At 47.8% G+C, this 21,776-nt stretch overlaps 1 protein-coding gene across 1 annotated transcript; it reads right to left on the reverse strand.

The window, feature by feature from the left end:
- Positions 1–13,405: 13,405 nt before the first annotated feature.
- TSSK6 (testis specific serine kinase 6) lies at positions 13,406–14,296 on the reverse strand. The gene has a single exon (XM_050900413.1). It carries the CDS (start codon positions 14,237–14,239, stop codon positions 13,406–13,408), a length of 834 nt encoding a protein of 277 aa, XP_050756370.1. The 5' UTR covers positions 14,240–14,296.
- Between the last annotated feature and the right edge of the window lie 7,480 nt (positions 14,297–21,776).

Below are 21,776 nucleotides of genomic sequence, written 5' to 3' on the forward strand. Positions count from 1 at the left end.
TGTGTGGCTGTATTTGTCTACAGTAAACTAGTGCTATTTAAAGGATTGGGGCTGTGAGAGGAATATCAACTTAATCTAGTTATCAGCTAGAACCAGTTCTGTTCCTGTTCCGTTGCCCACATGGATGAGTTGGGTATTCAGGCTTTAACTTAAAATGAGGATTAGGACAGTTTGAGGCCTTTGCAGTTAACTTTGATGATGATCAACTGATGAAATTGAGTCCTAAAAGATTTTTAGAAACAGATTCCCCCTCTCCTTCATCCTAAACTTTTAAGACATTGACATCTGATTGTGAACTGACTAGGCAAAATTTTGAAGTATGAAGCACAAAAGGTTTTATACATGAATGAAGAGAAAATCTGAAGAATCTGAATATACCTTCTTAATAATTCAACTGATTTCCAAGGCTGCACCCTGCACTTAACCCAAGGTAAGGATCTCTGCTGTATAACATTCTACTGTTTATGGACTTTAATTATTAGAGAAAAGATAAAAACTTAAATATTCCTCTGGCCGGGGAATCTTCTTCCCTGGAAACATGGCAAAGTGCTGGGGATCTGCAGGGAGTCCTTCTGTAGGAGTCCTTGCCCAGACTCCCGGGACTTTACTGCCCAGTCTCACCTTCACCCTCTGAAACATCGAATGCCTTTTAGGCTGTTCTCTGAGAGACGATGCTTTTTGCCACAACAAATGGTGATTTTTGCTGGCCTGGCAACGTCCCTTCTGGACGTTGCAAATCCTTTCCCCACCAGTAACTTGATGCTGGGCGGTCTCAGAGATGCTGGGTGCCATTTCCCACTCTGACTCTCATCGCGTTCCGATTCCTCCTGCCCCGATTCCCTCGTGCCTCTGGCGTTCTCTGCAGTGATAAAGGGAGGCGTATGTCTCCAGGGTAAAGCAGCAATGTATTCTTTTAGGTTATTTTCTTCCATTATCTACCACCGCATCTCGGTACCTTGGTTTCAGCTGAACATACAGGAAATGCTTTATTTCCCTTCTAATCAAGAGCTGTTTTTAATGAAAGATGCTTTGTTCCCTTTTGAGTTAACTTGCTAGCTGTATCAGTATCACCAGTGTTTCCCAAAACTCTGACAAAAAGCAAAACTGAAGCCGGAAACATGAAAAGCTGCCTTTGCTATGTGCTCTGTCTCTTCCTGTTAGAAGAAGAATCCACTTGAAGTGATGTTGTAATGAAGTCCCTGCTGGCTTGATTCACGGCATGCAGCCTTCAAGGTTGCTGTACGTGCTTCTTGTAGCCTGAAAAAAGGAATCCATCAGAATATGAAATAGGTAGTTTCAAACTGTGGTGCCAAAAGGAGGGAACTCATTTATATTCAGATGCAAAGGAGCATTAAATAGCTGCGAATACACTTATGTGTGCTTTTACTTGCCTGTATGCTGCTATAGCTATGGGAAGGGGCCTTGGCATAAGTTTAACCATGAAGACTCCAACTGGAGGTGTTCAAAGCAATGCTGTCTGATCAAAATCAGCATAAGCTTTTGAATAGCATTTAATTTTTAACAATAAAGTCCAAAAGTTGTGGATGAGCTCGCAGTGGAAGATCCTAAATGTTGATTGCATCCCAAACTTCTTAATATTATATGGGAATTGTGGCCTTGTGATGGCAGGTTCCTGAGTTTTCATGAGCTGTTCTGGGGATAATGCAAAAAATAAGAAAAAATTTCAGCTGCTTCTGATACAGAAAAAAGGCATTTGTTTTAAACCAACAGCAAACTCATTGCAACATATATGTAGAATTGTTTCCAGCTCACAGTCAGCCCGTTTCTGGCACAGAGATGTTCTCCCTGACGGTCCTTTATTTGAAGGCTCTGTTTGGAAAGCGTTGCTGTATTGACATCACGCGATGTCCCGCACGTGCTTGGCTCCCGAGCACCGCACAGTCCTGGGATGTGGGTTTTGATCCTACCTGGGCGGTTTTCTCCCTTCTGCTGAGGCGGAGGTAGGATTTCTCAGGGTAAAACAAACAAACAAAAGAACAAACTGGAAAAGGAGGGGGGACTGTGAGCCAGATCCATGCTTCAAGTTTCAAGCCCATCTTCAGGCTCTTCTGTACAAAGGGGGCGAGGAAACCCTTTCCAAAGAGAGGAGAGCATCTTCACCAGCTGCCAGACCCTGGGATGCCACGGGTGGGGCCCTACGTCTTCCTCCAGCCAGGGTGGAGCAAAGCCTGTTGTAGATTTGATCTATTTTAGTGTTCCTGTGCTAATCCCGGTCCGTGGTGTTATTTAGAGGCTTCCCTTGATGTGGCTTTCTCCTCGCGCTCGGTTTTGCACTGCCAGATGTTCCCTTCTCTCGCATTACCCCAGCGTGTCCTACAGCCTCCTTTTACCCGAGACCTCTCTGCCCATCTCTGCTACGGCTCGGTCATGCTTGCGGGGGAATTCCTAGAAACTGGTGGGATGTAAGGGGGAGCAGGAAACCTTTTCTGAAGGGAGACCAAATCAAAAGCAGGGTATGGGTAAGAGGCATCTGGAAAAGACACTTGAGCTGCAAGGCATCAGGAGTTTGTTAGTGACTGCTGAACCACAGCCACTGGCTTCAGGGCTTAGCTGCTTTGCCTCTTCAATCTTGAAGACCTGAGCTCCAAAACCAGAGTGTCGGTCAAAATGGCAGCCATCTTACTCATGCTTCACAGGTAGCTTGTGAGGATCAGCGTGCGGCTTTTGGACTTCGTCATTGCTCAGTTCGATATCGATGACAACTTTAATCGGTGGGAAACGCGTTTGCTGGGACGTGGCAGGGCAGCACTGAGGAAACGTTGCTCTCGCAGTGGCGCCTGGAGAGCTGCTTTTGGTATCCGCAACCAGGGTGCGTACTTCAAAGAAATGAAAATGTGCACGGTGTGTGAACAGCTTCAGCCTGGCACATCCACTGGATGCAATTCCTCACTATCTAAGGGATTTGGCCACTTTTTTCCTTGGAGATAATGCCTGGTCTCTTGTGGAGGCCTTAATTCAGGTGATTTTGTTTGGTTTTTTTTTTTCTTTCTTCTTTTTTTGGATTGTTGCACTTGCAATGTGACATAAAGGTCGCTGTGGCTTTAAGGATGCATCTTTTTCCTCGTGAAAAAATGTAATTTTACACAAAGGGACAAATTTCCTCATTTTTATTTTTTTTTTTTTTAGAGTGAACTGACTACTAAGGGAGTTGAAAACAGTTCTCAGTATTGAAAAAAAAGAAACAAAATGGATCCTAGCAACTACAAACGAGACCTGTATTTACAGCTATTTCTTTCCTAAAAATGGCTGGAAAAGTAAAACTGAGGCTGTGGTTTCACATTTCAGCGTCGGCCGAACCAGCGCGTTTCCTGCCACTGCAGTAGCCTGCTCTGGTCCTTCTTGCCCGCGGCTCCGGCCGTGCCACCCTGACCCTGCGGTGAGCCGGGGCCATGTGCTACAAGGGCCGAGAAGTCGCCCCGCGACAGGAGCAAACTGGGGGGGACGCAGGTCCCTGCGCAGCCCCATGGGGCTGGACGGGGGGAGCGGACGTGGGGAGCTGTGACTCCAGCTCAGCCACGATGCAAAACCACGCGCTGGCACAGAGGTTGTGCTTTCCGCGGTCGTAACAGGTTTCAAGGACTTCGTGAGCTCTCTTAAAAGACACTGCGTGCCAAAATCCCAGGTTTTCTAACTTAAGACAGACAAATGTCCCTGAATTTTTCCAGCTGTTCTCTAAAAACATATAAAGGAGAACAAGAAGTAGATGCAGATCCTGCTGCAACGTCACCAGCTCTTTACAAAGTGCAGTTTGAGATTTCTCTCTCCCCCAGTGCTGACTTCATTGTTACAAGCCAGGATTTGTATGGGACTTGGTTGGGGAGCGCTGGTAGCACCACAGCATATGTCCTAATGAACACAGCTTTTGGAAGCCGTGTGGGGAAGCCAGACGTGCAAGGCAGAAGGTGGTGTGAATACAGACTACTGTATGATTGCACCACATCCGTGTGGATCATTCAGAGAAATTAAAGATGAACAAAAAATTAATGACTGTGTGAAACCTTCACCCCCCTCTAGCTGATGATAAAATTCTCATTGGCTCCGCGGGGGCCAGAACCTCTCGCCGTTCTCATGCAGGTTTCTGCGCAGACACCAAGCAGATCATTACAGAGCTTCCAGCTGGGATCATAATGTCATTTCCTCTGCTATTTGCCTGGATTCCTTTCTCATATCTTCCCATTCCCTCCTCAGGCTTGCTGAAGAACTGCTTTGTGAATTTACAATTTACCTGCCAGAGAGCTCTGGTGAAAAGGTTTCCCCAGGTTGCCGGAGAAATCCGTGCACCAAATACAGAGCTACTAGTGCCTACAGCTGGTATGGAGCAAAGCATGCACCTCCTTTTCGGGTCTGTGGATGCGATATGCAGTGTTCACACTTTGGCACGAGTTCTCGCACTGGCCGGCCTCCAGGCCAAGACTCGCATCTCCCATCCTTAGGGGACGTGACGTATAAATCACTGCAGCTCGGCGACGCGGGGAACGTGCCACCAGCAATCCCCGGCCGTGCTCCTCTTCAAAGCAGGCGGTGTCCGCTCTCCCTGCGCACTTACAGCAAATACAGAGTGACGATGCACTGTCAGGGCCTCTGAGCTGGGCTTCTCGAGCCTGCTTGCTATGCACAGTCTGACAATGGATGTGAAGATAGAAGGAAGGAGAAGAAATGTGGGGAGGCAGCGCAGTGCTGGCATGCTTTGAAAGCCGACTCCTTCGCTCCAGATGTTCTAAATCACATGTGGAGAAGTGTTTGTGGTCAGATGCTGCTTGAAACCAATTGTTGATAGTCTCCTGAGACGGCTCGTGACAAATTGAATAATAAAAATGCTAAAAATAGCATAGTTATTCCCTGGAAAAGCAAAGTTCCCACAATCCAATGAGCTGGGAAAATTGTTGAACTTTCTTTGGACACAACATGCTCTTTTTTTTTGTGTGTGTGTTCTTCGACCTTCCATGGGTCTCTGGGCTTTTTTCTTATGACCCTTCCTCCTCCTACCAGCTCCAAGCAACCACATTTCCAGCCTCCCCAGCCCCAGCAGCAGCTGAAATGACCGCTAGCCATCGACGTGAAAAACAGTCTCCCGCACTCCTTGAACCTCATAGTTTGTTACCCGATGTCACTCGTTGTTGTGAGTTCGTCTGTGTAGAACTTTTTTTTTCAAACTGTGGGGAAAGCTACCTTACAAGATGTGTAGTAATAGCACCAAGAAATCTTTACCACAATAGACCATCCTTGACAGCAGCAGTCCTCTCCTGACCATGCCTAGCCTACGCCACCATTGATTTCTTTCCAACGTTGTCTGCTTGCGGCACTGCAAGGCGCAGTACTGACCTTCCTTCCTCAGTGCATGGGCAACCGGGGGGCGACTGCCACGCAAGGGTTTCGTACTCTGCGTGTCGTCCCCTACGCAGAAGGCTTGAGGCCAGAGAGTGTCCCAGGACTCTCGTCCACCGCAGTGCTCGGTAAGGTCAGGTCCCGCTTGAGAACTTCATAGTTTAATGAGTGGAAGTGGGTTTTTTTGGTGGTGAGAGGAGAAGATTTGCTACGGTCTGCTTATGCTGCAGTAATGAATTGCAAATCTGGTGGCAGAGATTATAAAAGCCATGGGTAATGACAAGCTATGGAAATGTTTGGTGTGCCCAGAGTGAGATCGTGTGTGCTTTGCTAGCTGGCAACAGCCCTTATCATTTGACAGATGCTAAATACGTGCAAGTGACCTGAGTCTGTCTACTACTGGAAAAAATGTCACCATTATAAAAAACTACCCTCTGTGTGCTATTTTTTGTATTTCTCTGATACTGGGATTAGCTATAGATTCCGTCCTATTCAGGCATGAATTGCAGCTCTGCAGGCATGTATACTTATTTAAAATTTTCTTGCCAATAAATTTAGGGGAAGATCTTGGAAACATGAGCTCAACTTAAGCGATGCATTGTGATGATCTTTTTGTGGGTGATGATTTCAACCATAACTCAATATAGCAATTTGTTTTATCTGACCATTCATTCTGGAGACTAGCAAGATTTAAACTTTCAGCAGAGTTAATAATTGAGGTAGTCAGCATTTTAACGTATGCACTCGGTTAAAGTCCTGGTCCTACATGCGAAAGTCTCCTCTGATGCTTTTTGCTCGATGGGACATTCCACACACCCACCAACCCACTTAACAAAATCTCTGTTGCTCCCCTGCTGTCAGGTAGGTCACCGGCTGATGCCCATTTTGGTGTCCTCCCTGACTGCTGTGGGGCTGTGTGGCTGTGGAGTTTTGCTAGCGAAGCATCTGAGGTGCAGCTGTTCCTTGCCCACGTAAAAATCTGCGGCACGCAGCAAATTTAGGGGTAGAGTAAAACCAAAGAAATGGAGCAGGGTGCAACGAAAAACACAAATGTCTTAGAAGCGTTACAGACGAAATATGAAAAGGCTCCAGTTTCACAATGAAATTAAGTTTGTGCTGAGCTGTTGATCTGAAGTTTAGATCCTGCACAATGTCTTGAGAATAGCATTTGTAATAGATTTGATCTGCTGACAGACTGATGCTCCATCCCAAAACCACCAGCACAGTTGTCTCCATGAAAGTCGTCCTGCCAGGCGCTGCCTGAAATAGTCTAACAAAAGATAGAAAACTGAAGTTGCTTTTTCTGCCGTGAAGATGAAATGAAATACACGTGGCTGCAGGAAAGGCTACAGTCACCACCATGAATTTCCTCCAGGGAACGTCCTGGATATTTTTCTGCCCTGAGTAATGTCTCACTCACATCTTCATAGTCAACCACGCCGCTGAATCAGAAACTATGGCATGATCAGCTCAAGATGTACACAAGCAACTGCCCTGCTTACCCAGGCTGGCTGAGCTCTGCCTCCGTGTCCGTAGCCCCCCCTGTGCCACCGCCGCTGTCCTGCCTGCTGCCGCGCTGCTTCCCCGGGCACATCGTTCCCCATCCTCCCTTCTCGGACTCGGGAGGTCTGTCCTCGCCTGTGCCTGGGCCACCCCTCTGCACGACGGGTGCTTCCTTCGCCAGTAGTAGTTTCCTTCTACTCTGACGCAGTGGTTTGAAGACCTGTTGCTTGTGAGGACTTGCTTTTGATATTTCTCCCCCTATTTATAAGAATATGTGTATTTATTTGAAGGCTGTGTGTATTTATTTGAAGGTTGCTAGTAGGTCCAACCCTCCCATGGGTCCTTCCTCCAGCAATTCTCTGGATCCATCACTAGTAAATAAACATAGCTCTCAGTATTGGAAGAGATAATTGGCTGTATAATGCACAGAAAGCAAAATTGCTTTCCTCGAGATTTATTCATCAATTATAGTTTGCCCTGGATGGTGCAATTTGAACCATTTTCTGGACAGGGGAGAAATATGTCAAATAGAAAGAGAGGAAGCTGTTGTTATAACAAATGACTGGGTGTATATGTGCATGACTCTGTGTTTTAGGTCCTCCATAACAGGTATCCTATTAACAAGCTAATGAACATGCAAACGAGGAGCCAAGGATTATCATTATATTTGAGACAATAATGCGTATTTTGGGGTTTTTTTGCTCGTAATTAATGAGAATGTTGTCTGGTTTGTTGGTGTCCCCTGGGTGAGGTTGTTTGTTCGCTGTGCTCTGCTAGGAGGACGTAGCAGCCAGTGCGCTGTGCAAATCTTGCCTCTCCTTTTTGCAAACTCCCTTTTGCCTCCACCCACCGAGCCCTACCTTGTACTTGTGGTGGAACTCCAACATCTCACCAGCCTTCAGGCTGGGGATGCCAACGTCTGAGCTAAAGCTAAAGCCAAGTCAGCTGCAGTAAATGCTTCAGCTGTATTTTTAATTAAGGTTTTAATGGAAATGGCGCATTTGTCCCTCTCTGGAGAACATGCCGATATGACAGTGCTGTGCAGAGTATTACGAAAAAAACGATGTTGCCAGTTACACTTCCAGCGGGTCAATACAGTACATGGAGAATAAGCAAAATGGCCATATGGAGAAGGAGTGGTCAGGGATTTCTTCAGGGCTTGTGTCTGGTGGTGCTCAGTTCCCTCAGCTACTATTTACTTTAAAACCATTTAGTAGGGCTTTGAGAGCTCTCAGCATCTGGTGGGATCTGGCCCATTTGTAAATACACTCCTACGAGGGTGCAAGGTGATCTGTGAACCTGTCAGCTACCATGCTGACTCTGCTGCTGCTGCTGTTGACCTTGTCTCATTATTGGCGTTAAACTGGTTTGCTAAGAGGCATTTAATTAGTTTCCTATTTTTTTAGCAGGAATCACTTGTATTGTAAAGCACACTGTGAGCTCTGCTGCCCAGAATTGCTTCTCTGATGCTAGGTAATGCATAAGGCAAACAGATCACCATGGTATCCTACCCTCTGTTCTTTGTGAGGCCACCTACAGATTGCATGGTCCAAGAGAAGGTCCTCTCCTGTGGCCAAGGTGCCTCTCATTTAAGAGGTGAGATCTTCTGAGGCAGGGATGATCAATAACAACATCCGTACACAGGACCTCTCACAACAGGGCTCCTGTGACATTTAGGTGCTACCTGAATATAATGAACATCTGTCAGCTGAGAGAAAGAAATAACACCACGTATGTCTTTCAAGGAATCTGTTGGTTGCTGCTGTGGCTGATAATAATGTGAGAAGGAAGGAAGGAGAACAGACACCCCACCCACCCTTATGCAGCTCTTTAACTTCAAAGAGAAACACCTAACAACCATGCTTACCCCTGTGCTCTGTCTTTTTAGGTGCTTATGTCATGTTGCCACCTATAAGAGAAGTCAATGATAACCAAAACGTAATTGGCAGATGCAGGCATTGCTTGCTGTCCCACATTTTCATGGGTCTAGAAAATAGTTATTTATCACCCTTGTGGTCAAAATCATTGAGAAGTCTGTGTATCTGTGAGAGAAAGAATAGTCATCACCTCATAGCAGAATTCTGGGTTTGTGGGATCACAGAGTAACTCGGGTGGGAGGGGACCTCGGAGGTCTCCAGTCCAATGTCCTGCTCAAGGCAGGGTCAGCTCTGAGATCAGACCAGGCTGCCTGGGACTTTGTCCGGTCGGCCCTTGCAAACCTCCAAGGATGGAAATCGCACCACCTCTCTGGGCAACCTGGGCTCACGTTACATCCCGCGGTGTGGGTGCCCCCTTGACTGTTGAAAAGGGGTATTAAATGCTGTTAAGGAATTTGGATCCCTGATTCAGAGCATGGGAAAAAAGCTCCAGCCATCTGCTGTTGTAGTATATTTCCTTTCATTCAGAGATAAAATGAGATCGATTTGGAAGCAGCTTTGGGAGAGGGAATTCACATGTCTTTCCAGGCCATCAAATATTGTTGAATTTATTATCACTTCAGGACAGAGTCATGATCTGACCAGAAGACTGGAGGCCAGGGAAGTTTTGAACTGTAATGTAAAATGAAATCCTCTTGGCTTGAGGTAAGCTACTTAGTCTGCTCGCTATGGCACGGGGAGAATAATATTTACCACTTGGTGCTAGAGCGAGGATTAATGTTTGCTAGGTGCTGTGAAAATGAAAATATTAGTCACAGAAAGCTTCTTGTCTGCAAGGAAAATTATGTGCACAAAGAGCCTCTGGATCCTGTCCTTTGGCCAGAACCTGTTGGCTTTTTTTTTTTTTAATTATTCTTAAGATAATCAAATGGCTCAAGACAGGAAAATGTTTGCCCCCTCTCTCCCTCCCTCTCTCTTCCAACAGACAAGTAAGTGTAGAGACCCGCAGAGCGATGGACTATGAAAAGAGAAGAGGAGGAGATCTTAAACTGAAGAAGGGTTAAGATGCACACAAAAGCATGGAGACCCATAACTTGGTACAGCACGGGGTCTGAAAAGAGAGAGGTGGACGCTAGGTAGCTGGATAAAAGGCTGCTACCACTAAAGACTGCAATTGTGGAAAGGTTAATGTATTCAAGCAGAGTGAGGTATATTTATTTGCTAAATTGCCTGTTGAAAGCTTTGCCTTCCCAATGAGGCAGGGTCACTCAGGTATGTCTCTCACCCAACCTGCCCGTGCTGGCTCGGCCGAGGGTAACTGAAGCAGGTCATTAGCTGCAGGCTGGGCAGCCCAGCTTCACTGTGGGCAGAAATGTACGGCCCTGAGAGAGCCAGCTCGAGAGTTAATGCAGGAATACACGAGATGTTTGATTACTTAACAGTGTTTTCCCACAATTCATGAATATATTTATCTCCAGAGTTTTGTTAACATGTAGACTTTTAAATAGCTGAGTCCTAAAGCTTATCAGACACATCAGCTATGACCTAAAATCTTGAAAGCAACTTTTGCTTAGTTGAAAAGGGAGCTTTAATGTCAACATGCAGTGAATTATCTCCCTTCCTTTCATTTGCCTGAAAAAAGACCGTATTTCAGGCAAGGTGATGCTGAATTTGGACAAAAAAGCAGTGGGAGGAAAGTGGGGTAATGCTCAGACCTGTAGACCAACAGGAGCTAGATGGTGGCATACTACAGAGCTGCCTTATACGGTCTCTCAACATTTCCCTTCTTGTCCTTGAAGAAGGATTAAATAAAATATATTTATTGTGTATCTTGCATGGTGATCAGCTCCCACATTGAAAGTTATTTATTTGGTGCTGGTATTAGACAGGACCCTTCATTTCCAGATCGTACCGCACCAGTACATTACAAACAGCCTGAGGAGGACAGAGTCACATTGCAGAACGATGCTGGTGGGACTGATCGGGACATTGATAGCCCTGTGTGGCTGTTTATGACTCCCACAGGTGCTCGTTCAAAGTTCAAGGGCTCTCCCATAAATGCAGGGCACTGTGATTCATGGCTGGGATAGCAGGGCTCATCTGCCAGAAGTCAGGGAAGGGGCACTTCCATCGACTGTGCACCTCCCAGGAAGGTTAAAAAGCATTTCTACGCTCCTGAGGAGGAAATAAGCGCAGGGAAGCGGCAGGCTTAGCACACACAGAGACCTCAGGAGTCCCTCCGGTGCAGAGAGAGGAGGGGAGGGATGCTCGCAGAGCGTGCCCCTGGCCCCGCTGCCGGGGCACGGCCGAGGAGCCTCAGCCTGCTCAACGCCTCTGGTTCTGCTCTCCTTCAAAACCCATTTCCCATTGGTGCAAATTAGAGAAGAATTGGTTCAGAGTCTTTAATTGTGAGTTTTATTTTCAATCTGCATAATTAGACTTGTAACGGACTATCTTCACAGTCTCCGGACTGCTCTGAGATCGTTAGTGCCGGGCCCTGTGAGATTACCATCTGCGTGGAGAAGGCGAGGGCTGCGGGGCAGCCTTACGAGCCTCCTGTGGCTCATTCAGATCACTTGCCACTCGAACCCCAGCTGCTTTCCCAAGCCACTCAAGGGGGTACATCCGTGCAAAACATTAGTCATCTGTCCCAACTCATGTCCTCAACAGATGCAATTGTTTAGGAGAACGTGGTGCTGAGGGGAGATTAATAGGGTCTGGGTTTTAGAACGACTCATTTTCTATCAGCTTTGTCTTTAACGAAAGAAAATTAAAAGAAAGCAAAAGGAGAGGCAATACAGTAGCACCAGGTCTGGCATCAGGTTTCTGCTTCCCAGGTTGTGGGGAGGTACTTGGAGGTAAGCAAGGGCTGGAGTGAGGCAGGGGATGGAGATGAGAAGGTACCTGGATATCCTGGGGTATGGAGTGGAGACCTCTCCCAAAGGCAGGTGGTGGCTTTGGAGAGGGATAAGGCTGACAGGGTGGTTGGAAGGCGAGTAGAAAAAGGAGAGCTGAGCCTTGCTGAAAGTCTCACTACCCTGAAATCCGCCTCCTCACTTCCTGCATCCTTATGATTTCTCTCCTTCTTTTGCATCCCCAGCATCCTCCTGATCCTTCCCAAGCCTGTTTCCCCAGGAAAACTTCCCCTGTCCCCCCATCGCCATGGACGGCCCCAGGACACCCTTCCTATCCCTTACTCTGTCTACTTTGGACTTTGCTGCTGCTGCTGCTATGAAGTTTTATTTTGCAGCTGCAAGGAGGAGAACAAAATAAATCTTCATTCTGGGGGTGGCAAAACTCACTGTAGCCCGTGTGCTGAAAAGCCTTGGACTGGCTCTGCTGCCACATCTTTTTCTACTTAAACTGCTGCTTTTAATAGACCTAAAATGTTTGCTTTGCCAAAGATGTTTCCTTCTCTTCCAGCAGAACCATGTGCACTGGTTTGTTCATGTAAGACGTAGCCTGGCTGCGGGAGCTGCTGCCAGGGCTGTGTTGTGTTAGCTCACGTGGCACCAGCAACACGAAGACGGGCAGACCACCCAACTGGAAATCTTCTGTTTGACTTCAGTTTCGGTGGAAGCTAGATTGGAGATGGTTTAAAGGGGATTTGAAATGTCTCATGAAAGCACATTTCAGATACCAGCTCCTACCTTTAATTAACCCTTTGAGAATGGGACTTGCCAGTAGGGATATGTAGTAGATTTTGGGGGCTGCATTCAGAGTAATTGGTAACTTTCTATGTTGAAGCTGGACAGCAGGTGAACAGCAAAGCAGTTCTCCTTTATATCTTTATCTCTTTCCCATTTCAGGTTCTCCATGGCCAGTGGCATTTCTTTCTCATCAAATATGTTTTGGCAGAGATTTCAGATGTTGGTAAGAATCGATATCTGAAAGATGTAGTTGAATGTAAGGTGTGGATCTCAAACGCACACCAAAACTTTTGGCTCGCTAATGCTGTCCAGTTGCCTGCAAAGATCCTTCTGTGAATTTGGGCTGTGAATATCACTGTGAGATCTAAACGGTGGTACACAAAAAATGCGAAATTTTCTTTGCAGTAGTGATTTGCAGGACCACTACTTCTCCCCTCCCACCAGCTCAAACACAGTTTGGTGGCAAACAAGGCTGAGGACAAGCCAAGACCTGCGTGAGAACAGCTTTCCTCCTGCAGTCCTGGGCACTGCCCTGTGCACACGGTGGCAGAGGGGGGGAGCAGCAGAGAGGGGTAGCTGCATGGGAGTGTCAGTGTTCATTACATGTACTAGGGAGCAGGCAACATAAAGGACTGTGCTGCTGCATGTTGCACCTTGCCACCCTGCCCTGGCCGCTGGCTCCATGGGAGAGCCCCGACCTGCCTGACGGGGGGTGCAGGTCCCCCCTGCGGTCAGGCAGCCACCGCTGGTGTAAGCAGCCCCACGCTTGGCTCTTACCGCTAGCTCAGCATGGTCATTGTGTCTTGAAACCCAACCCGCAGCAGGCTCACGTGTCTCCTTTGTGGAGGGATTTGACCAGCTTCTGAGAGCACGTGGTCTTGCCGGTGCTTGAAGTTCAATCAGCTCCACATACAGGCACCCCAAGGCTCAAAATGATCAATAAACCACAGAAGTGCTTTTCCACTACAGCATTGATGGCACTAAAGTGTTACTGTGCTCTCCCGGGATCTCTGGGGAGGGCTTCCTCACTCAGATGTCCCCCTTCAGCCAGCTGTTCTTGGCCACCTGCTCCACGCCGGGCCGGGAGGCTGGGCTGAACCGGAGCAGCTGGGCGATGAGGGCTTGGCAGGGCTCCGGCAGCGGGGGCAGCCCCTCCGGGTACAGCACCCCTTTCTTCTGCCGCTGGGGCATGCTGCGGATGTGGGTATCGTCAAAGGGCATGTAGCCGGTCACCATCACGTAGAGCATCACCCCCAGGCTCCACATGTCGTACTTCTTGGCGTCGTAGGGGATGCCCATCAGCACCTCTGGGGAAGCGTAGGCTGCTGACCCGCAGAACGTGGTGCTCAGGTCTGGGTAGCTGTTGGCCTCCTTGCTAAAACCAAAGTCACTAAGTTTGGCGCGGCGGCCATCAGCGGTGAGCAGCACGTTCTCACACTTGAGATCCCGGTGCACCAAGTTGCGGTCGTGCAGGTAGCGCACGGCTCCCACGACCTGCGCAAAGATGTCCCGGGCCTTGGGGACGCAGGGCAGCTTCCCCAGCTGCCGCACCAGCTGCAGCAGGTCCGTGGCTGCCGCCTCCATCACGATGTAGAGCTTCCCATTGCAGACCTCAATGAGCTCGAAGATGCGCACGATGTTGGGGTGCCGGATCTTGCGCACGATGGAGAGCTCCCGGGGCAGAAACTTGTACACGAAGGCTGGGGGTGCTCGTCGCCGGTCCACCACCTTGATGGCTAAGGGGCCCTTGTATTTGTTGGAGGTGGCCGCTTTCACCTTGGAGAAGCTGCCCTCCCCTAATGTGTGACCCAGCCTGTAGCCCAGCTCATGAAGTAGCTTCTCTCCTGTATTGTTTTTTGGCATGATGTGTGATCCCGATGGGCTTAATCGAAGCTGGTGTTTTGCTCCAGGATTGGAAAGCTTTAATATATGGTGCGTGGCAGCTGTTGACCTTCACTCTCCCCCATGGTGCCACGGGTGCCTCTGTGGGCTCCAGGGCTCACCCAGGTATTGTGATGGGGTGGGGTGTTGGGTGGCAGCGCCTTTGTGAGATGACAAGGGTGTCTGGTGAGTCCCCTCCGCTCACGGGTGTCCCAGGCGTGCCCACGCACACGCCGGGGGAGAACTCCCACTGGTGGATATTTTAGAGTTTTTACCTTTTCCGCCTCTTCACTTGAGTTTTCAAAATAGGGCCCTTTGGATGATGAGAGTTTAAAATGTCAGCTTTCTGGGATGAGGAATCCATTTGGGGACCTATACCAGGGTATTAGTTATATTAAAATCAGAACCGCACAGAGTGGTACAAAGGAGTGATTTCTACTGTCCCTAACTGCAAACCACCTTGGCTGGCTGTAAATTTTTACCTTTTTATTGCGATGGTGCAGGGAGCTATTTTACTAGGTAGGCTTTCTGACTTTGTGTAGTGTGGACAGGGAACTTTAAATGCATCTTTCAGAAGAAACAGCTTTTCAGTTTCTTGAACTTGGAATTGCTCTCCCTCTATTTTTATCAAAATGATGTTTTGGAGACTGATAGAGAAGAAGTGACACCAGAGATCCTTCAAAGAGCTTCTGTAATTTAGATTTTAAAGGCTTTTAGTCAGTTATGGTTGCCATAAGGTGACAGCTGAATTAAGCACGGGGCAGGAGCAGAGGGCAGCTGGGCTGGGTTGCAACACCCACTCCGGAGCAAAGCGTCCCTCCCATTGCGTGCTGCGTCTCTGGCCAGTGTTGGCTCCTTCCTCCAGGTGCTGCGTCCTCGGCTCTCACAAACAGTTGTTTCTGCTTTGTACTGGTTTTTTAAGCTGCTCAAGGATCCTGTCCTCCCTGTGGAGCCCACATTTCCTTTCCAGCTGTACAAAGGAGCCTAGGACCACAAAATATCCGTCTTCCTGAATACCAACCCAAATGCTATTTTTAATTTTTGAATATATGTTTTATTCTGCAAATCAGTTCTAAGGAGGAATAAGACTCAACCGAAGATGGAAGAAATTCTTTCTTATGAGTCCATCTTGTCAGTGTTCTGAAGTTACTGGAGGAAATTAAATTAATTACAAACTGCAAACATAGGTCTCTAGGTGCTGCGGGGGTGCTTTGCCCTGACTCCTAAGGGCAAGTAATGCAATCGTTATGTCAAGTTTTATCTGCTGCAGAAGTTGTGGGTCAAAACCAAACCACTTTCCCACTTCAGATGCTATTTCTACAGGCCAGTTGGAAGTATGGGAATTCAACGTGCCGTGGAAGTGCAGTTGCCAGGCATGTACCCTCAGGCATGCTGTCAAAAGGCCAGGCAAGCGGCATGTACATTGCACGATGGAGGATTTGCTACTGTGCAGGAGCTATCCTGCCTGGAAACATTCAAGGTCAGGCTGGACGGGGCTCTAAGCAACCTGATCTAGTCGAAGATGTCCCTGCTTATTGCAGGGGGGCTGGACTAGATGACCTTTAAAGGTCCCTTCCAACCCAAACTATTCTATGACTCTATGCTGGCCACTGAGGAATGTCCTCGGTCTTTCCTTATCTCCTCTGAAGAGAGTGGTGGCCCCATTTGATGGCAAGGACTTTGCCTGGGGCTGATGTCTGCATGGAGGTCGAGCGGAGGGAATCTCACACGCACACAGAGGTGCAGGATGTGACCCAGCCAACGCTCCCTTCCTGTTTGGGCCATCAAATAAATGCCCCCAGATTTCTTACTTCTGAAGCAGATCAGAAAGAAGCCATTTCCAGAAGTTCCCGTTCAGAAACTGCTGTTACTTAAACACAAAAAAATCCCACCTAGCAATCAGCAGGCCAGATGCAGAAAGCCATTTTGCTGGATACACATGATTTCCTGGCACTTCTCTTTAGCCCGTGAGTCATAACCACAGTGACTTCAGCAGAGGTCTGAGCTGGACTTTTCACAGGAGCTGGGAACTTTGAGGTGGCTAAACATAACTGAACCAATGTGGGCATTTTTACAAGGGAAAATGCTTAGACCAGGCATCCCTTCCCCACTTACTACTGGAGCACCTCTGGAAAATGCCGTCATCACATGCTCTGACAGATAGAAAGATGTGTGTGTAGCTATCTATAGGGGCTTGGCTGATGCTCAGTATATCTTTTAAAACAGGAACGGGAGTTCACGTTATAGACATGTTCCCAAAGCCTACAGGTAAAATCCTCATTTATGGGAAACCTCTTTGAAGTCCCCTATAGTAACATAACCAGAAGGGGTATTGTCCAAACCGCAGTGGAAAAACCGAAGCAGTGGCTACGAACCATGTTGCGATGGTAAGGAGTAACGTTGTGGAGTCCCGCTTTGCTGGTAACTCTCCATCTGCTCGAGGGAGCTTGTCACTTTTGGGAGGTTTTCAGCAAGCGTGGCTGAGATGGACAGTTTCAGACTCAGTAAGCCCTCTGCTAAGCCCAGAGAAAGCCCTGTGCAGTTAGATGCTGCAGGAGCATCCTGGGGGCTGAAGGGCTTGAGCAGTGCCTCGAAGGAGACAGGGAAGAAAGCGCTGGTGAAAACGGGGACGGAGCAGATATCATAGCAAATGCTCCCCCTCCTGTACGCTCCAGGCTAAACCCCTGCGAGCCGGCTTTGCTGCCAGGGCTGCAGACATCATTACTGTGCATCGCCGTGCTCCTGACCCGCAGCTCGCAGCATGGCCTGGGTCTGCTGCAAAAAGCTCCACAGACAGACAGCAAGAGGCATGAATGAGAGGTTTTGGTTTGGCAGGACACTGTCAGGCAGAGGAGGAGGAAAGATATCTGAGCTCAGCTTTTTGTGCTGTGCTTAGATCTCAGAGAAACAGATTTTTGCCTTGTTAGCTGCTGGCTCAACATTTACTGGTATAAAAATGCACCAAAAAATCTCTTTTGCTTTCAATCCCTCCACCTCAAGTACTGCTATCTGTGGTATAAATATTTAGGTCACACCAATATGCTTTAGTAGAGTACTCAGTACCAACATATAAAAGGATGCCAAGCTTCTGAGCTTTCTGGTACGTTTTTTGCACCAAAGCTGTGTTTGTAGAACTGACTTGTTCCATTGCTTTTGTAAATGAGAGTAATTAGAAATCAGGCAGCAATTACCAGTTTGTTAAATCTCGTACGTGAGCAGGAGGAGCTGGTCTGCAGAGGCACAAATTATTGGAGCTCACCGTCAGGGTTTTCATTATGGGGATGTTTTCCAACTGTGGCGGCGTGGTCGTGCATCAGCCTGACACGCAGTTAGTTCCTCTGCCAAAGGGCTGATCAACTCCTGAAGGACCATTCGAGCTGCTGTGCCGTGCAGGGACGCCAGAGAGCTACCAGGTGCCCCAGAAGCAACTTGCCTGTTTCAAACTCAGCATAAGCTAATGTACCTCCCTGGCTAAGTTCACCCAGGGTGCGTCCTGCATCGCCCAGGGCTGGACTGCTCACCAGAGACCAAGCTGTGCTGGGCATCACTTCACACCAAAACCAGGAGGAGCTCTGAGCTAACCTTGCCTGGGTCCTGGGTGCATTACAATTACATAGTATGGTGTTCCCTGGGGGTCACTCAACCTCGCTGAGAAGCTAACGCAGCTGAAGGCCTCCAGCCTTCTGTACTGTATACAGCTACCTTTGACCAGAGAAGAACAAATAAGCCATGAGAGGTAACAGAGGAGGATTTTTTTTTCTTTCTGCGTCATTCCATAGATTTTTTTTCACTAATAATTAGGTCTTCTCTTGCAGGAAAATCCTGGCTGTGCTGCAGCTGATAGCTGCGAAATCACCAGTCTGCTAAATCACCAGTCTGCTATCTGAACATCGGGGTTAATCAAACACGTCTGTGCAGTGCCTCTTCGGGCGGCTGCCCTCTTGCCGAACCTCAGCGAGGCAGTGCTACCTCAGTGTAATTACTGGACTGAGATACCAGCTGTCATGCAGTATGGCAAACAACTGAGCTAACAAGAGGGCCATTAGAGCACGTATGCTTCGGAAACTTCTCCCTCTCCCCTGCGATCCCATCGCTCCCAAAGTCCCCCATCCTGTGACCCGATCCATCGGGGCAGGGCTGCGGGGAGTCCCGCTGGCGTGGGGGCAGAAGGGGCAGAGCGGCCACATGGGCTCAGAGTGCCTGTCATTGATCTGATGACAGATTGACACCTCTGGGGCAGGGATTTCACATGTGAGCGAATGCTGTTGAGCGTAACGCGGGTCCTGCCGGCACAAGCGTACCAAAATATAACTCCTGTTAATGCAGATGTCCTAGAAGCCAAAACAAACCATAGTTTTACACCTTATGCCATGAAGCTGTAAGTTACAATGTGTAGAATGACCTCTGTACTTGCACGGAGCCCTTGAGATTTCTTTAAATACGTCTATTTCCATACAAGCAGAAATATTTTGCCCAGGAGTTTTAACTTTCAAGACCAGTCAAGTAATTCCTAGGTGCCCCACTTTGTGGCCAGTCTATGGCCAGACGTTATTGCTTAGCACCCTGTGAATGTGGGAATGGGCAAACAGCTGCACAAGAAGTAAAAATAAATAATGTTAATATTTTTGCTTGACTACCTCATTATAGATAGCGCAAAGGGTAACCACAGTTTTTCCTAGCAGATGCTGAAGTTACCAAGATCATCTTGCCAGCAATGGGTAAAGAAAGCTCTTTCAACAAAAGCTTTCCATGTTTTATCCTGTATTTGATTTTATTATTTTTTTTAATATGATTGATTTACTTTCACAGAGAACACTGGCCTGAAAAGAAACCCGCTGCTTGTAGCACTATTTTCCATCCATCTGGATGCTGCAGGTGCTGAAGGCTGGTGAAAATTTTGCAGATGAGAATTCTTCTGTAGTCCCATGGAGCTATACTACACTCTCTAGGTATTAGTACCAAAGGGAACAAGCCAAGCTGAGGCTAACTTGTAACAAGTACAGCCACTCATTAGATAGGGCATAGCCAGTAAAAAAAAAGATACTATTGGCAAGTACTCTCATTTTTCTAGTGATGTTATTTGCCCCTTACTTGCCAAGTACTATTCACTGAGCTATTTAAAGGTAATTGATCGCTGGCCTGCGTGATATCTGAGCAGTTGGAAAAATGGGGCAGATCCCATGAAAAGCACACCGAATCCAAGCTGCCTCAGGAGCTGAATTGCTGTTGTCGCCCTAGATCCTTTCCTGCAAAATCAAGCTGTCTCTGAGATTATTTTAGGCACTGGTGTTAAATGGACCTGTAAAGTCAAAGGTACAAAACTAATTGCAAAGCCTTGTCTCTGAACGTTTGATGAAAGCTCTGCGTGCGTGCGTACAACTGCAGCCTAAATTTGGCCATGGTCTCGTGGCTCCTTACTGGCAGCAACAGCAGCCTTGGCAATGGAGAAAACCAAAGTCGCAGGTGGTCAGGAAGCTGTGCTTGGTAATGTGCTGCTTTTTCTCTTTTCTTCCTTTCTTTTTTTCCTCTCATGTTTCAAGGATTGGTGTTTGTGTAAAATACTCTGGCTATGTTGGGTTTTTTACCCCTTTGGCAGATAAGGAGACCTGGGACCTCACGTTCCTGGTGTTCAGAAGCAGCTGTGATCCCCACAGCTGTTTGCCATCAGGTCTTGCACTTGGCCTCTTGTTCAAACAGAATAAACTAGTGAAGCTGGTTGTGGGACTAGTAAGAGGTCTCCTAGAAATTCAGCAAGATGAGGAACACCAAACAGAAAACTGTGGATGTCCATTTGATTAACCAAGGTTGTTCAGACACCAAAGAGAAACCTGAGGCTGGCAAGCCTTGTGTGCCAGAAACATCTCTTTATGTAAATGAGAATTTAAACCGTGTGAGGGACATAAAATGGGCTTGTAAGCCATCAGAGGGAGTGGATATATGGCAATAGGCCACACCACCGCCTCTTGGAGCAGCGTGTGAGTGCCTCAGTAGGTGCCAAAGGAGATGAAGCATGGAAAGGGCTGGCATTGCCAGGCTGCACCTGCCAAGAATCTCAAACCTGAAGGCAATAAACTAGAGTGGAGTGGGAGACAAAAGGGGCTAAGCAGGCTTTGGCAGGCTGGTTGCCTGAGGAGCAGGAGGGTTCCCCTGGCACGTCTGCCATTGAGAGGCTTTGCACCAAAACTCTTTTGGAAAGAGGGAGGAAGAAGAGTGAGATCCTATGCCTCCATCTTTGCGGTAAGTGGAAAGTCATGCCTGGCTCATCAGAACTAAGGAAAACCAGCTGTGTAGGGAAGCAAGCTTTCCTTTTGGTGCTGGAATGGCTGCTGAGCAGGGGGAGGCATGGCTGGGGAGAGCTGGGAGCAGAGCCTCGGGAGCTCACCACACCCCTTTCCTGGCTGGAAGTGTTGATCTCCCTAGGTCTTTGTTCAGATGGCTCCTTCCCACCACCTCCCTTCCGAAAGCTGGGAAGCTTCTTCTTCCTTGGCCCATGCTTCAGACGCTTGGCTTGGCCTTCAAGTGGCTGATTCCTGCGCACTTAACCAGGGAGATCCTCCAAACATCCTCACGAGCCAAAGGGAAGGGCTGTGCAGTGTTGACAGGCTCCCGGGTTGAGAGAAGTGTCTAAGCTTGTTCTTCCTGCCCCTCCTTGAGGCCAGGGAAAGAGCTCAGCAAGCCTGCTGAGATACCCTCTCGGCACTGGGCAGCTGGTAAGAAAGGTATGGGTAGGAACTGGGGCTCTGTGCTGCATGTCTCCTGTGACCAGGGAACGTTTCTTTGCTCTCCTTGTTGGTTCAGCCTCAACAAATCTCTTTTCATAGCTGAAAGATCAAACGCCTACCGCAGCTGTTGACTTGCTTACTGTATTTGTGTGCCTGCTATCTCTGTCCCTAGGCAGAGCTAGCCGGTGTTTTGTCATGGCTGACTGTCGAACAGGAGGGAGCGGGCTTCAGGTGAGGCTTTAAGCAAGGCAGAGATTTCAAAAGCTGCAGCAAGTGCCTCTTGGGTTAGTGGAAATGGAGTTGGAATTGGGTGGTGACGAGGGTCAAGAGAAAAGTTGGGAAATGAGAAGCTTTTCTTACCATGTCAAGTTATGTCTGTTAAATCCAAATATAATGAAGTTAGAAAAGCAGGTAAGTAAGTGTTTTGTGGTTAACTATCCCAAATGAACGATACTTAAATTTCTTCCTTATACTGATTTACTTACCTGCCTGTGAAGAACCTCATCACAGAGCATTATATATTCAGAAAGAGATTTAGTTGTCTGGCACCTATTGTAATTAATCTGTGGCCAATTAAGGACTGCAGAATTTGGCCTGTAATTAGGATACGACAGCCTATGGTACACAGAGTTGGAAAGTTGATGGCAAAGTGTTATGGCTGTGGAGCAGATCTTTAAATGCCTTTAAATGGTATGGACGTCGTCAGAGGCTGATTTCATGAGTTGCTCTAGAGTCATGTGTTAAAACACTTCCTGAAGGTGCTCAACTGATCACGGAGATCCCACAGGTCTGGTTAG

This window comes from Gymnogyps californianus, chromosome 7, assembly GCF_018139145.2.
Source record: "Gymnogyps californianus isolate 813 chromosome 7, ASM1813914v2, whole genome shotgun sequence".
NCBI classification, from domain to species: Eukaryota; Metazoa; Chordata; class Aves; order Accipitriformes; family Cathartidae; genus Gymnogyps; species Gymnogyps californianus.